Below are 14,458 nucleotides of genomic sequence, written 5' to 3'. Positions count from 1 at the left end.
TGACTTGACTGAAGTCATCGGTTAACAATCAAGTACCCTAGTCTGTCTGAATGCTCCTTTCCATATTCAGTAGGTGTTTCTTGCACTTTTGCATGCACTGCGGAAGAATTAGCCAATAGCGCGTTTCATATGCGCTTTTACCCCCTCTTTTGTCAAGCGCAAAATGCCTGTAAGATTTGGTGGGGGTGTGAGCCGTTAGCTGAAGTACAACAGGCTAATTCCCTGAAAAAACTGCAGATAGACTTCAAGATCTCAGGGATTCCCACTATTTGGTATTCTGATATGTTTTTCCTGATATGCATCAAAACTCTAATCTAAAACCTGAATCTCCGCTATTTTTTTTTTTTTTTGATGACCCCGTTTTCGTGACAAATTAATTTCCAACGGGGTCTTGTCCGGATAAGAGAATTTTGTTTGATTATCCGTTCGGATAAATGGACGCCTGCTCCATATTTTTCCGGTTATTACCCCACCTGGAAGTGCCCAGAATTTTCCGGGGATTACGGATAATACGGTGGTCTGGATTAATTAATACGCCAAGTCTTACATTTTGTTGCAGTCTCGTGCGAGTATGTGCAATAATAAACAAGATGAGCCAATTTATTGGATTAGTTGCAGCTTGACCCCGCCATAGCTAGGCATAGCCAAGTGCTATGGGTGTTAGATGATGCACTTGGATGCAGTGAGTTTTGGAGTATAAAAGATCCTTAAAATTCCACCCTTATGTCCTCGTTTTTTCTAAACAACCAAACAGTAAAGATGATGACGCCTTTGGGAAGAGCTAGAGCTCTAAATTTTCAGGGCAAAGTTTATGATAAATTTCCAAAAACTTACAATATCTACGCTATTGCAATAACAGCCACCGTTTCTGGACTGATGTTCGGTTTTGATATTTCTTCTGTGTCCTCGTTCGTAAGTCAGGATCATTACAGAAACTACTTCAACCGTCCCGACAGTTTGACGCAAGGGGGTATCACCGCAAGTATGGCTGGAGGTTCTTTCTTGGGTTCGTTATTTTCTTCTGACTTCCAGGATATCTTTGGAAGAAGAGTTGCTCTGCATATGTGCAGTGTCCTCTGGATTATCGGGGCCATTCTTCAATGCGCTGCACAAAACCAAGGTATGCTGATCGCAGGGAGATTGATTTCCGGTATCGGTGTCGGGTTTGGTTCAGCTTCAGCTCCAGTCTATTGTTCTGAAGTTGCTCCAGCAAAGATTAGAGGAATGATTGGAGGATTATTTCAATTTTCTGTCACTGTGGGTATCATGATAATGTTTTATATCGGATATGGATGTCACTACATTGACGGCGTTGCATCATTTAGACTGGCCTGGGGTTTGCAAATGGTTCCAGGTCTTATTCTTTTGGTCGGTGTATTCTTCCTTCCTGAGTCTCCAAGATGGCTGGCTAACCACAACCGCTGGGAAGACGCAGTTGAGGTTATTGCTAATGTTGTTGCAAAAGGTGACAGAGAAAACGCCGATGTGCGTCTGCAATTGGATGAAGTTCAGGAGCAACTATTGATTGACAAAGATGCTTCTGATTTTGGTTACCTTGATTTGTTTAAGAAAGATTGTATCAAACGTACCTTCATTGGAGTGTCAGCTCAAGTGTGGCAACAACTTTGTGGTATTAATGTTGCAATGTACTACGTTGTGTATCTCTTCCAAATGGCTGGTTTTACTGGAAATGTGGCGTTGGTATCGTCCTCAATTCAATATGTTTTGAATGTTGTTATGACTGTTCCAGCTTTGTTTCTAATGGACCGTATAGGCAGACGACCCCTACTAATTGGTGGTGGTATTTTCATGTGTATTTGGCTGTTTGGAGTGGCAGGATTATTAGGCACTTACTCTGAACCAATTGAAAATTTCAGCGGTGATGATACTGTCAGAATTACTATTCCTGACCAGCACAAGGCTGCAGCAAGGGGTGTTATTGCCTGTTCCTATCTATTCGTGTGCTCCTTTGCTCCAACCTGGGGTATCTGCATTTGGGTTTATGCCTCTGAAATTTTCAACAACAGACAAAGAGCAAAGGGAGCAGCATTTGCTGCCTCCGCTAACTGGATTTTCAACTTTGCCTTGGCTATGTTCGTGCCATCAGCCTTTAGAAACATTACATGGAAGACTTACATCATTTTTGGAGTATTTTCGTTCTGCTTAACAATCCATGTTTTCTTACAATTCCCAGAAACCAGAGGTAAGACTTTGGAAGAAATTGATCAAATGTTTAAGGACAATATTCCAGCTTGGAGAAGTGCTTCGTACGTTCCAGATATGCCAATTTTCAACAAAGAGAAGGTAGTATCTACTGAGCATGCAGAAAATGCTTCCAGCTCGTCCGAAAAAGCCTTGATGGTTCAGGAAGAGGAATCTGTATAATTTTATGATGGTAGGATGGTTTCCACGAAAAATTGATAATTGATAATGCCTGAACTGTAGCTCCCCTTCCCTGTAATTTATCGTTGTTCCCTAGTTACTAAAGCACAGGGGCACCTGTCATGATTTTCTGATCTTAGAATTTAGTTAGATGAAAAAAACAGCAACACACTTAGAATGAACTGTTAATAAGGGGGTACTTCAACCCGAATCGCCTTTGAATAGTCCTTCTGGAATAACATTGAATAAATCCTTCAACTCATTACCGTTGAAGTAATGTTCAATGTTAGGAACATCATCCGGAGAAGAATCATAGCGTGGTGAAATTGGCCTTTTCACCAAGCTCAAAAGATGATCTACAACAGCAAGACCTCTTCGAGCTCCAAGATGAGTTTCACATAAAGAGGTAAGCGTATCCCTAGCATTTAGAACTGATTGCAAACGTTGATCATCTTCCTCCGGTACCAAAGTAATATCCAGTAAAAGGAAGGTTGAGCACACCACCAAAGCTTCTGAAAAAATCCAAAAATATATGAGGAAGGACATTCCGCATATAAACGAAATAAGGTTTCTTGCGAGTCGAATGCAGTGATCTCTCCTGTTTTTTATCCATTCTTCTCTGGGGATAAATAAAAGTGTCATTCTATTGATGTCTAATAATTCCATGTTGATAGCGGTGTGGAGAAGAATCTTTTGCGATGAGAAGTTGGGATTTAGCTCTTGATTTCGTGCTGACCGCGAGTGTTTGTTGGTGTTCACAATCTTGTCTAAAGTTTCGTGTAGTTCTTGTAGAGCCTTTTCTGCTTCCACGAGCGTATCTAACGAAATAGACACTGTTTGAACCATATCATTATAATACGAGCTACGTTTGTTTTGGGCAATTTGAAACATTAGTCTTTGGTAAGTTATAGAGACAAAAGTAGAATCTTCATAAACACAAAGTGTTTCTTCATCCATGTTTAGTGGTAAGGGAGTTTTGAAGGAACCCGGGTTTATAATCGATACACGGCCATAACAATCCAGCCAGTCAGTGATCAGCAAAATCAACCACAATCTTTTCTTATGCTCCAATTCTAAAGTTTCGTCGTTGCCATTGGCATTTGCGTCCAGTTGGTCCAATCCCAACGCCCTAGCTGTGCAAATAGTAATATTAACCATCACGTTTTGCAGATGAGATCCAACGAAATCATGGAAACACATATTGAAGGCACAATATGCTTCTATTGCCGCGATATTCGGTTGCTCCAAGAAATTTCCTCTATGAAGAGCCTCCAAGGCAAGAATAAAGAATACTCTGGCATAATCGTTGGCTTTCTTAGGACATATTCCCAAAACGGCCAGTAATGCTTCATTTGCTAGATGCAAGCCTGAAGCCAGTAGCCCAAACAACTTCGAAGCCCATAAATTCTTCAGCGAGTCTCCGGCATATACCTCGAAGTCTTGAATATCGAACGGTTGAGTCTGCAATTGTTCCATAAAAACGAAAGGAATAACTGCACAATGAATAAAAGATATGTTGGAAAGATTGAACTCAACAATTTGTAAAACATTATAATAGGTAAAAAAATCAGACTCCAAGAGATCAATGCATTGTTTCTGGTTACAGTAATAGCTAATATTGTCCTGCTCTTGTTGCAGTAAACTTCCAAATCTGGTGTTTGCTTTATCAGAATGAATGTTTCGGGTGATAAAACGAATCGAAGGTAAATTAGAATGATTGTATTCCGTTGGTTCATATGGTCGTGACGATTTTTGTTTTGACTCCAGTTCTGAGATCCTGGACTTTAGTTCTTTGTTTTCTTTCGCCAATTCATCATAACCAAGAGGTGGACAGTTGTTCACATTATGTAGCACATTGCGAACAACTACTGGTTCTCGGTAACAGAATTGAGCGATATTCTTCCGTTTACAGTTTGAACAGGGAATGTTCTTATCACATTTGATTTTGGCGTTGGCACATGGAATACATCTTTTGGGGGCCCTTTGGGATTTGCGGATCCTGTGTACTCCTGCCTCCATGAAGTAAGTCGCTAGATGATCTCCAAGGTTTATTGTCAGTACACTTATTCGTGAATATTAGTTCCTATTCGATTATGCTCGCTCCCTCTACCTTTTGACTGAAACGACGATTTCACAAAGTTGAACGACATTCAAGCTTTCTTATAGCCAATTCTTTTGAATCTCTAGAATTTTTGACATTTACGGTAACGCAAAACGAAAGAGAGGAACATATTTGTGCCTTCATGAAGATATTAAAATCCATCTTCATACTCTCACTGCTCTGTTAGCATGGGAATTCTGCAGTCTGAAAACACTTCCATTAATCGCTCGCCTGGTAATCTGTCTGATATATTACATACTCAATCTAACAGGGCCGATTGCACAGTATAGTTGAGTGCAGAATTCTCTGCAATTGAAGATATCAAAATAGTTCGAATATGGTGGTATAATCGAAGACACTAAAATTTCAAACTGCTTACGACATTCAGAAAAAAATATAAATGATCAAAGTTTGGTACGTTTACAACATTTCGAACCGACATCCTGTCGTACAGTTAGAATGCTTCAACTATGACAGATCATAGTAGTAGAGTGATCAAAGTGAAAGTACTAAGATTGTAATAGTCGCATACATTCAATTTGATATATTTTGGTCATACACTAAGCTACGATAATTAACCAAAAACCATCTACCAATATGAGACAGAATTTCTTTGCCACGCTTGAAGTGCTTCCAGGAAAAATGGCAAGATATGTAGATTGTCCAAAAATACGTTACCGAAAAGGGTAGATGGTTGCTTGTCTTCCAGAACTAAGCAATCAGTTATCTCGTGGACATGAAAACGGAATTTTGAACCATTCTTCTGGTGGGATGTTGAGCTTTATCTCAAACGATGATACTACCGCTTCAGTTTCAGCATCCCGCTCTTCAAACAGCAAGTGTGTGTCAGGGTTTTGGGGGCTCTTGTCAACACGCAAGTAGGTGTTGCCAGTTTGCAGCTTAAACCATTGGTCAAATCTTGTACCGTCCTCTTGAGTGACATATCCATTGAGTGACATGATTAGCTCTGCTGTGGAGCTGGTTTGAATATGTAGATTTGAATTTGCTCGTGCATGGTGGCTGTTTAAGTTGTTCTTTGACAGTCTAGTGAGTAGAACACTACTCCGTTAATTCCTTCTTTTTGTGGTCCGTTCTATGTTGCGCATGCATTCCTGTACTTGCTTACATGAGCTCAATCTGGTTCCTACAAAAGTACTACACTATCACTCCAAGAAAAGTCTTGAAACTTGACTATACGAATCAAGTGAGGGTATGCCGTGTTGTTTTGCTTCTGATCTAGATGAATAGTAGGTATGGCATTTTTATTGGAAATATTGGATCTGTTTGACAATGTTTCTGGAATCTCAAAAAACATTTTGAAAAGGAATGCATATTTGGGCTGTGTTTTTACGCTTCTTATGGTACAATTAAATTGCTAGGGGGAAACATACATTTTTTCTTTTAGAAGCCAATAAATACAAGTTAAAGAGCTTTGATGTGATTCCACTGGTTAGTATGCAGATTAATTGTAATTGAGCATAGATTTTTGACCTCTCGTACGTTTTTAACAAAGAGAATACTACATTGAGACCGATAAAAGCCATTCTAGGTCCAAGAATGGTATATAAACAGTCAAATCTCTATAACCGGAATTCATGACCGTATGCATTCAGTGCACTGCATATGCATATCTTGGCAGTTGACAACTGACAGGGATCACTACACTAACTCAAAATCTGTCAACCCTTTAGAGAAATTGTATATAAACAGTGGCGAAAACTGACAATTGCAAAGCATAATCATTTAATTACAGTTTTATCTTTGGATACCATTCTTTTACTGTGACTTTTGCGAAATCTCAATTCAAACTATTAAAAACATGTCGCTCGCACTCAATGATCTGGTGAACTCTTACGACGCTCTCACTTTCGGTATGTGGATCGCAGAACAACCAGGTGCCACCTATTTAAGCTGGGGCCAGAGCACTATGAACCCTGATTCTCATCTGTTAATCAAAGCTTTGGATGCAGAAACTGAAGAGCTGGTTTCATCTTTTGAGTTGAAGATAGACGGATCGCCTTCGGAATGGTTAGATGGCATCTACAAACTTGAAGAAGAGAATCAAGACGAAGAGTCTTCAATGGAGGATGAAAACCTTGAAACAAGAGCGTCAAGGTGTGGTCAGTATTGCAGCAACACCCCTGGCTGTCGTGACCCTGTGTGCCCTGCTTGTTCCGCTGTAGAAAGAGGTGATTGGAGGAAGAGATGTACCATTTTTTGGCTAAATCGCTAGATTCAGTAAGAGTTTTGCCAACATTTGGCAACTTGAGTTGAGTAGTCAGTTTTCCAAAACTTTTCTCTTTTGAATAAGTTAGTTACATGAGTTTTACCATGCTTCATTTCCGGGATCCACTTGGAGATGTTTAAGAGAATTAAATTGTCATTATATGTAGTTTAAAGGGCAAACATTCAACTTTTCAAACCTGTAGACACTCCGAAAATTATCATTCAGAAAATATCAATTGCTCACTTCGAAAAAAAAATTAACATTAACTACTACGTGGACATGAAAATCGAATCTTAAACCATTCTTCTGGTGGGATGTTGAGCTTTATCTCAAACGATGATACTACCGCTTCAGTTTTAGCATTCCGTGCTTCAAACATCAAGTGTGTGTCAGGATTTTGGGGGCTCTTATCAACATGCAAATAGATGTTGTCACGATGCTGCCTAAACCACTTGTCAAATCTTGTACCGTCCTCGTTAGTGACATATCCATTGAGTGACATTTTTAGTTCTGTGGCTGAACTGGTTCGAAAATGTTTAGTATAATTTGCTAGTTGTACCCCTTACTTAAGTATTTTATTTTTCACAATGAGCAAGACCACTCAGTTAATTCCAATCACTCTTTTTCCATTTCAACTAGGTACAAACTAAACATCCAAAAACCCTTTCCTTCACGAGATAGAAAGTCTATGTAAGAAACAGATTTTGATTATAGAGCAGTCATTATGACCTAAAGACATAACAGAATCTTGCCCAATCTTTGAAACAAAAATATCAACTCACACAAAATATTTGATCAGATTAAGGACGCCAAAGCGGTTGGAAAATCAACCCCCAGAGTATCTTCATCTCTGTTTGGCCCAAAAAGTCAAAGAAACACAGCATTCGTTTAAAGAAATTTGTTGATAGAAAAACCGGCAGAGAGACTAATGGGATTTAGCTAGTCATCAAAAATTCAGGCTCATTAGTATTGCCCTTGTAATAAGCTGCACAACTAGTGAGCACTCATGTTCAATAAAGTGGCCTTAGTTACCACCGGACTCACAATGGGGTAAAATAGTTTGTCATTTACGTACTTGCCATTTATTGAAAGTTGATTCTATTTGAACTTCGACAGTCGAGGCTTGCCCACAATATTTTGGTTATGCCCAAACGTGCATTTACATGCATGATGGCTCGATGCACAGAATAAATAAAGAATTGAGCCTTATGGAGCCGAACTGCCATATAAAGTATCAAGTTCAAGTACAACGAGGGAGAACACCGGGAAGGATCACCTTATATGGTTGGACAGAATATGTTCAGATCTGTGCAGACATGGTCACCTCTTCTTCATGTTGTCGTCTACTCGGTAATCAGAACTACATTCGGTAAGTAAATAAGCGCTTTAAGCTACTTATTGTCACAACTATGAAAACAAACATCTAGGCCCTGAACCTAAAGTCAAGTCTCTTTCACCCATCTAAGCCTTCGCTAAATAAACTATTCAAGGTGAATGAATTTATCACATAATTTTGGTTTGAGCTGAAATATTAACACACACCCCCCCCTTCATAATGGTATAGGGGCCTAGAGCTTATCCTGAAAAATATATAACCATTGTCCAATGAGGGAGGCGTTAATCAAACATATTTAGCTATATCTACGAACTCCTGCCAATTTCAGCAGTTTATCTGATAATTCAGGCTTTTCGAGAGGTTCAGATCTGTTCTCCGGATCTGGCTCATAGTTTGGCAATAACGGGATATCCTTCCCTCTTAACACAATATTATCATGCGCCCAATGAGTAGTTCCAGACCAGGACTCAAACACTTTTTTTTTCAGCTCCAAAAACTGCGTCGTGGCGAACTTTGCAGGGCTGTATGAAACGTATACAGCAGAACGAATATGCTCTGAGCCTGGATCAGCACCACCTCCATAATGAATCGTTCTAGAATCCCATACCAATAGATCACCGGGGTTCACGGATAACTTGATTTCCTCAACATCTGGCTTACTTAAGAACCAATCGCGTTCAGACTCCGTCAAGGAATAGTAATCGACTGAGGTCCAACCATTTTTCTCTGTCTGTGTGTCAAAAAACTCGTCAAAGTACTTGTGAGAATTACTATAGACCACCAAAGAGGCATCTTTGGGATCAGATGCGTCACCCAAGTTGGCAATCCCTTGCACACATTGAAGTCCTCTTTTGAAAGGAGACTGATCCACATGGGCCCAAGATTTTGGTGGTGGAAGATCTGGACGTTCAGGTAGTATGAAGCTGAAACCATCAAATGATACTAACAACTCATCCGTTCCCCAAATTTTGGAGAAAGCATCAATTATTCCAGCCTCTTGACGAATATCCCACATGAATTTCTCGTGGCTACAGCAATATAGGCCATACACGTTTATAGGGAGATGTGCAGGGAGATTCTTTTCTCGCCAAGTCGACCTATCGTTCAAATTCAAATTTTTAGTGTAACTGAATGATCTAATCCAGTCATGAATTTGCGACTCGTAGTATTGAGCTCTATCTTTTGGAATTGCACCTTTCAAGATTGCATAACCTCGTTCAATGAAGCTGTCTCTCCAATCACCATAAGGTGCTCCATCCATGAAGGCATTTGAAGCGGCTTGAAATACCTGTGGTTCTATTTTGCTCGGCATCTCTACACTGTTCATTTTGTTTCCACTTAGCTCACGGGGTCTGACAATGCTTTGGGTAGAGGCATCATGAGCGTTAACATCAATTTTGACTGTCTGAACGGTACTAACCATAGTTGTATAGTTTGACTGGATCCGAAACTTCAGTTAAAGCGTTAACCCATATTTATGTTGTCAAATTAAGCATTCCAGTCTCTCTCATTATCTCGCGCGAGACTCGCACAGGTTATTTCTAGCAGATTCAAAACTCTCAAGATTCGAAAGATAGCTCAAAGTTGATCTGTTATCACTCTATTGTTATCTCTTCGGTCATATCCATTAAGCAAGACTAAGCTTACCCACATAAAATTCTTTTCAATCGTCAAAAAACACTCATATTTTGAATAGGATCCGATCCTATCAAGAATGAATAAGCTTGAATTCGCGTAAGTTCTTATCGCTTTTTCACTCCTAAATTTGTCTCCAAAAATCTTAACGATATCATCTATCTCATCTAAGAATACGTGCAAAAGTGATTCAGAACTTGTATATATAAGGGCACAGATCTGCTCACATTCTAAGGCTGTGTATCCCCAAATGAACTACGAATACAAACACATATCCAAACTAGTCCCTCGCCATAGAGTGCCCTTTTTTATTTCCATACTGCTCACTACGGTTCTTAGCCCCGTGACAATGGGGTACGACTCTTTGATGATGGGTAACTTGAATGCATTACCACAGTATTTGGATTACTTTCATATAAGAGATGATGCAGCTCTCTTGGGTTGGATGTCTGCCGCTGTATGGGTCGGAAGTATACTGTCATGCTTCTTAATGCAACAACTCTCCGACAAATTGGGTCGTAAAAAATCCATCGTGATTTCGGTCATCGTTGGACTTGTGGGTGTTATTCTTCAAAGTGCTGCGAAAAATATTGCGATGTTTAGTATTGGCAGGGTGATTATTGGTTTTGGAACGCAACTGTCGGTGGCAGCGGCTCCGACACTGATCTCCGAGCTTGCGCTCCCAAAGCACAGAGGGTTTCTAGGTGGACTTGCATTCACGTGTTTCCAAGTTGGAGCCTTGATTGCTTCTGGTGTCACCTATGGTACCCGCAATATAACAACCACTTGGGCCTGGAGAATTCCTTCGATTATTCAGTGTGTTCCAGCACTCTTTTCTATTGCGGCTTTGGTCTTCATTCCCGAATCGCCCCGCTGGCTGATAAGTGTAGGACAATTTGACAAAGCTTCTGAGGTTATATCTATTGCCGAGGGAATCGATATTGATGCGGGCATGAAACGAGTTCAGGAAATTCAAGTTGTTATAGAAGAAGAAAAAGCAAGAGTATCTTCCAGTCCATGGAAAGAAATCACAAAAGGAGTTTACAATTGGAAAAGACTTTTTATTATGCTTACTCAGGGTCTAGTGACCGAGTTGGCTGGGTCCTCTGTTGGGACTTACTACTTTTCCCTGCTGTTGAATCAAGCTGGTGTTACCGATGTTAGCACTGTTCTACAAGTCGGAATCATCCAATCATCATGGTGTTTAGTAATAGCTTTAATAGCGTGCTTTACTTTGGATATTGTTGGAAGAAAGCCCCAGGCGCTATTTGGTACCACTGGTATGATTGTTTCCTTTTTCATCTTGGGTGGTCTCATTAAGAAATATGGAAATTCAGACAACGTCTCTGGGTCATATGGAGCCATTGCGTGTATGTTTTTGTTTCAAGGATTCTACAATCTTTGCTGGACACCAATGAACACTCTGTATCCTCCGGAAATCTGGCCGTTCAAACTTCGTTCAGCTGGAGTAACAGTTTTCAAGTTCTTCAACTGTGGTTTTGGTCTTTTCGGAACTTTCATCTTACCAATAGGTATGTCGAACTTAGGTTGGAAGTTTTACATGCTGAATGCAGGATATGATATCATTTTTTTGCCCATAATCTATTTTGTGTGGGTTGAGACGAAGGGTGTCTCACTCGAAACTCTAGATGAATTGATTGGTTGTCCAGTTGTGCTGGATGAAGAGTCACTAAGTTCTGTAGAGCTTGTGCAGGTTGACGGTAGAGGCAAGTCTGACAAACAATGAGCTGGGCTTATTATATTTATTTGATTTTGATCGTTTTATTTGTAAGGTGTTTAATCTACATACCTATTGTTGTTTCATGTACAACGCTAAGTCTACTAACTCTTTACTTGAGAGCAGCGCATCGTCAAAATTCACCTTTCAGCTCTTTAGGTTGAGCCATTGGAATGTTTAAGGGGGTTTCGTTGAATTTAAATATTGTCGTTACAGCACCTTGAAGCATTACGAAATAATTATGGTAAAAATCTTTTTTGGCCTGTTTATACGTGGGATAAACTATACTATTATCAAAGTGGAAAAGATTTTGGGATTTACGATTTGCCTATTAGTTTAGAGCTTCCACCTCTGGCTTCTTCCACTGACGATTGTTTACAGCAACCACCATGGCAATGAACCATCTTGCTAGGAATGCAGGACAAATTAAGCACCACAGTTTGAAGACTGCTGATATGGGCAAAGAATTTCTCTATATTATCAACGATAAACTGCAAAGTTGGAGAAGTTGGTGGGACAAAAAGCTAAGACGACGTGATTAAAATCCACTATTAGTTGAGCAGATTTCTATGACATATCATGATAGTGTGCTATCACTATACATCAAAATATTACCAAAATATTTGGGCTTCAAGCTTGAATTTTACAGATCAATCTCCCATAGCACCATATTCCTGGTGCATTGATCGGAGATTTTAACAGTCTTTGAACCAATCCAGGGAAAGAATTTGCTGTTTGTTCCTTGATGGCTGAATTTATCTGAGTTTATCCTTGCTATTTATGTCGCTATAATCAACGTCACTCTGATAAACGGTGGCCTTTATCATGGACAGTACACGTCGGGTTTTCAGAAGGCAAAGAATCTTCTGACTCAATTGAAAGATAAGGCAAGTGTGACGGGGGAATTTGTCTGGACTTTAAAAATGGTAAGTTACATGCGCGTATTGAGGTACAAAGAATCGTTGAACAGCGTGACAGATATTGGTATTGACCACGGTGCTAATAACGTCAAGAAAGCTAGTTTTTAACAGTTTGAGAGGAATAAGGAAGAAATCCAAAAGCATATTGACGAGAACGAATTGAAAGTTTTTAAAGATCAGCATATTAGAGATACTGATGATATTAAAAGAGGAGAGTTGACTATAAGGATGATATTCAGATTCGTCTGGTGATTTATTTGCCAGCTTAACGTAGTTTGGTCAAAGAGTCAATGAAAGCTAATGTTCACAATAACAAAACGCCAGGAAGGTATAAAACTGGGTAGAGTGTGCTTTGCACTCTGGTGACAGCAAGTGCCTGGCTAAGTTTGAGTTTAGTTTTTTCAAATGAATGAATGCTGGAGGATTAACAAGTTCCCACCTGACACCAGCTACTACTGTGCAGGAACTGGTACGTCAGGCTTCATGCTGCTAATTGGGTCAAGGTCAATAACGAAATAATCACATGTAATAGTTTTTCATGGGTGCTAACTTGCTTTGCAATTTATCAAGAAATAACTTATATACCGTCGACAGCAGTTTCCAACAACTTTGAACTGAGTTCGATTGTTAGCATGACTGTTTGTGTTTAAAAACCTGAGCAATAATGCAACGAATTGTTTTCATGCTAGCTAGTATCAGCTTTTAACTTGGGTTCTTTGGCTGTTTTCTTATGGATTGCGTCTTCTGGAACTCTTTTGGATAACCCAACATTCAAAGGTAAAGAAAAGCTATGTCCATAAATTTTTTCCTGTTACTGCCAACCTCTACACAAATCAATCGAGGAGAAGGTTCTAAAATTGATGTTTTCAGACAACTCTCAATTCGGCATGGGTTTACACTTCTGAAATAAATAATTTTGAGGAAAGACGCAATTCTTTTGATACCTCTTTTCACCCACATTCAATGGTATCTGTAGTATCAATGAAACTAACTGTTGGAAGTTAATTCGACTAGCTGGTCATTGATTTTGGAGTGGACCTCTAAAACAGATTTTCTTCAAGGCCAGCCCCGTATTTCCTGAATCCGTGATATTTAACAGAAAACACCCCTAATTCAAGTTTAGGCAGCCACGTAACTAGATTAACTTTTGGTTGATAGTTGCCTATTTCATTTTGGCTAGGGAATGAGACGACAATTCGGTATTTTTTGGGATCCTTGCATCTAAGATCGCGTGCATGTAGAAATAGCCTTGTATAACGTATTGAATATCTGTACAGCAGCAAAATCATCAATCAACAACTAAGACTCTTTGCAACACTATAAATGAATAGATATCATTTCAGAGAAATAGCGACTACCCACCTTACTATAAATAAAACTCGAAGTATACTTTTACATTTGGCTGTGAGGATATTGCAGGGTCTAAAGTGTTACTATTTGTTACCAATTTCCTACATTACCAGCATGAATAATGCAGTTAGTCACAACTGTTATCGTTTTCTTTTGAGTTTGGCCATTTCAGAAGTTGCATGATGCGCAAGGTAGATTTACCCGAATAGTACTATTAATTGAAAATGTGGTGCCATGCCAAGCATACGCGCAGCTGCAACTAAGAACTAGTAAATGTCTTCAGGTATTCATGATCGTGTGAAAGAGTGTTGTTACTAAAGAACGCATTGTTCCAGACTGTAAGTATAACCGCTTTTCAAATGCTAGGACCGATTATGGCTTGAACAACAAAGTGGTCCTAAATTTGGTTGCCTGTAACTGGATCAAACTTTCAGGCTGCTTTATCCGTTTTATTGTTCCGGTGACGTACCAGAAAAATCACTTGGTTTAGCCTACTGCAAATGCTACAATACGGACATACACTATAGCGCATCTATTATTTAGGAATTTTGCTGCAATGCGAATTTGTGTCATTATGTCGTGCTAATTGCTGTTTTCTTCGTGATTGAAAAAGAAATGGTAATTACTGAAGTTTCCAGGAAAATGGCATGGAAGCGACGTGAATATAGACAGAATTGAAAAACAATTTTCAAATATATCGAATACAGCCTGTCAACTCAAGATCCCGAAACCAGTACAAATGCATACGAATCATGGAAATTGTAAACGA

At 39.5% G+C, this 14,458-nt stretch overlaps 5 protein-coding genes across 5 annotated transcripts; 3 read left to right on the top strand and 2 right to left on the bottom strand.

Annotated features, from left to right (window-relative positions):
- Positions 1-723: 723 nt before the first annotated feature.
- PAS_chr1-3_0011 (Putative transporter, member of the sugar porter family) lies at positions 724-2,385 on the top strand (the record flags this gene model as incomplete). The annotated part of the gene is made up of 1 exon (XM_002489303.1): positions 724-2,385. The coding sequence occupies one exon, from the start codon at positions 724-726 to the stop codon at positions 2,383-2,385; it is 1,662 nt and encodes a 553-aa protein (XP_002489348.1).
- Positions 2,386-2,583: 198 nt separating this feature from the next.
- Positions 2,584-4,401, bottom strand: PAS_chr1-3_0010 (Hypothetical protein; the record flags this gene model as incomplete). The annotated part of the gene is made up of 1 exon (XM_002489302.1): positions 2,584-4,401. One exon carries the CDS (start codon positions 4,399-4,401, stop codon positions 2,584-2,586), a length of 1,818 nt encoding a protein of 605 aa, XP_002489347.1.
- Positions 4,402-6,302: 1,901 nt separating this feature from the next.
- On the top strand, positions 6,303-6,716 carry PAS_chr1-3_0008 (Hypothetical protein; the record flags this gene model as incomplete). Its single annotated transcript, XM_002489301.1, has 1 exon — positions 6,303-6,716. The coding sequence occupies one exon, from the start codon at positions 6,303-6,305 to the stop codon at positions 6,714-6,716; it is 414 nt and encodes a 137-aa protein (XP_002489346.1).
- Positions 6,717-8,341: 1,625 nt separating this feature from the next.
- Positions 8,342-9,469, bottom strand: PAS_chr1-3_0005 (Hypothetical protein; the record flags this gene model as incomplete). Its single annotated transcript, XM_002489300.1, has 1 exon — positions 8,342-9,469. One exon carries the CDS (start codon positions 9,467-9,469, stop codon positions 8,342-8,344), a length of 1,128 nt encoding a protein of 375 aa, XP_002489345.1.
- Positions 9,470-9,931: 462 nt separating this feature from the next.
- Positions 9,932-11,428, top strand: PAS_chr1-3_0004 (Hexose transporter with moderate affinity for glucose; the record flags this gene model as incomplete). Its single annotated transcript, XM_002489299.1, has 1 exon — positions 9,932-11,428. One exon carries the CDS (start codon positions 9,932-9,934, stop codon positions 11,426-11,428), a length of 1,497 nt encoding a protein of 498 aa, XP_002489344.1.
- Between the last annotated feature and the right edge of the window lie 3,030 nt (positions 11,429-14,458).

The sequence above is a fragment of the Komagataella phaffii genome, chromosome 1, assembly GCF_000027005.1.
Source record: "Komagataella phaffii GS115 chromosome 1, complete sequence".
Taxonomy (NCBI): Eukaryota; Fungi; Ascomycota; class Pichiomycetes; order Pichiales; family Pichiaceae; genus Komagataella; species Komagataella phaffii.
Note: the sequence above shows the minus strand (reverse complement) of the source record. Positions and strands in the feature narration are given on the sequence as shown.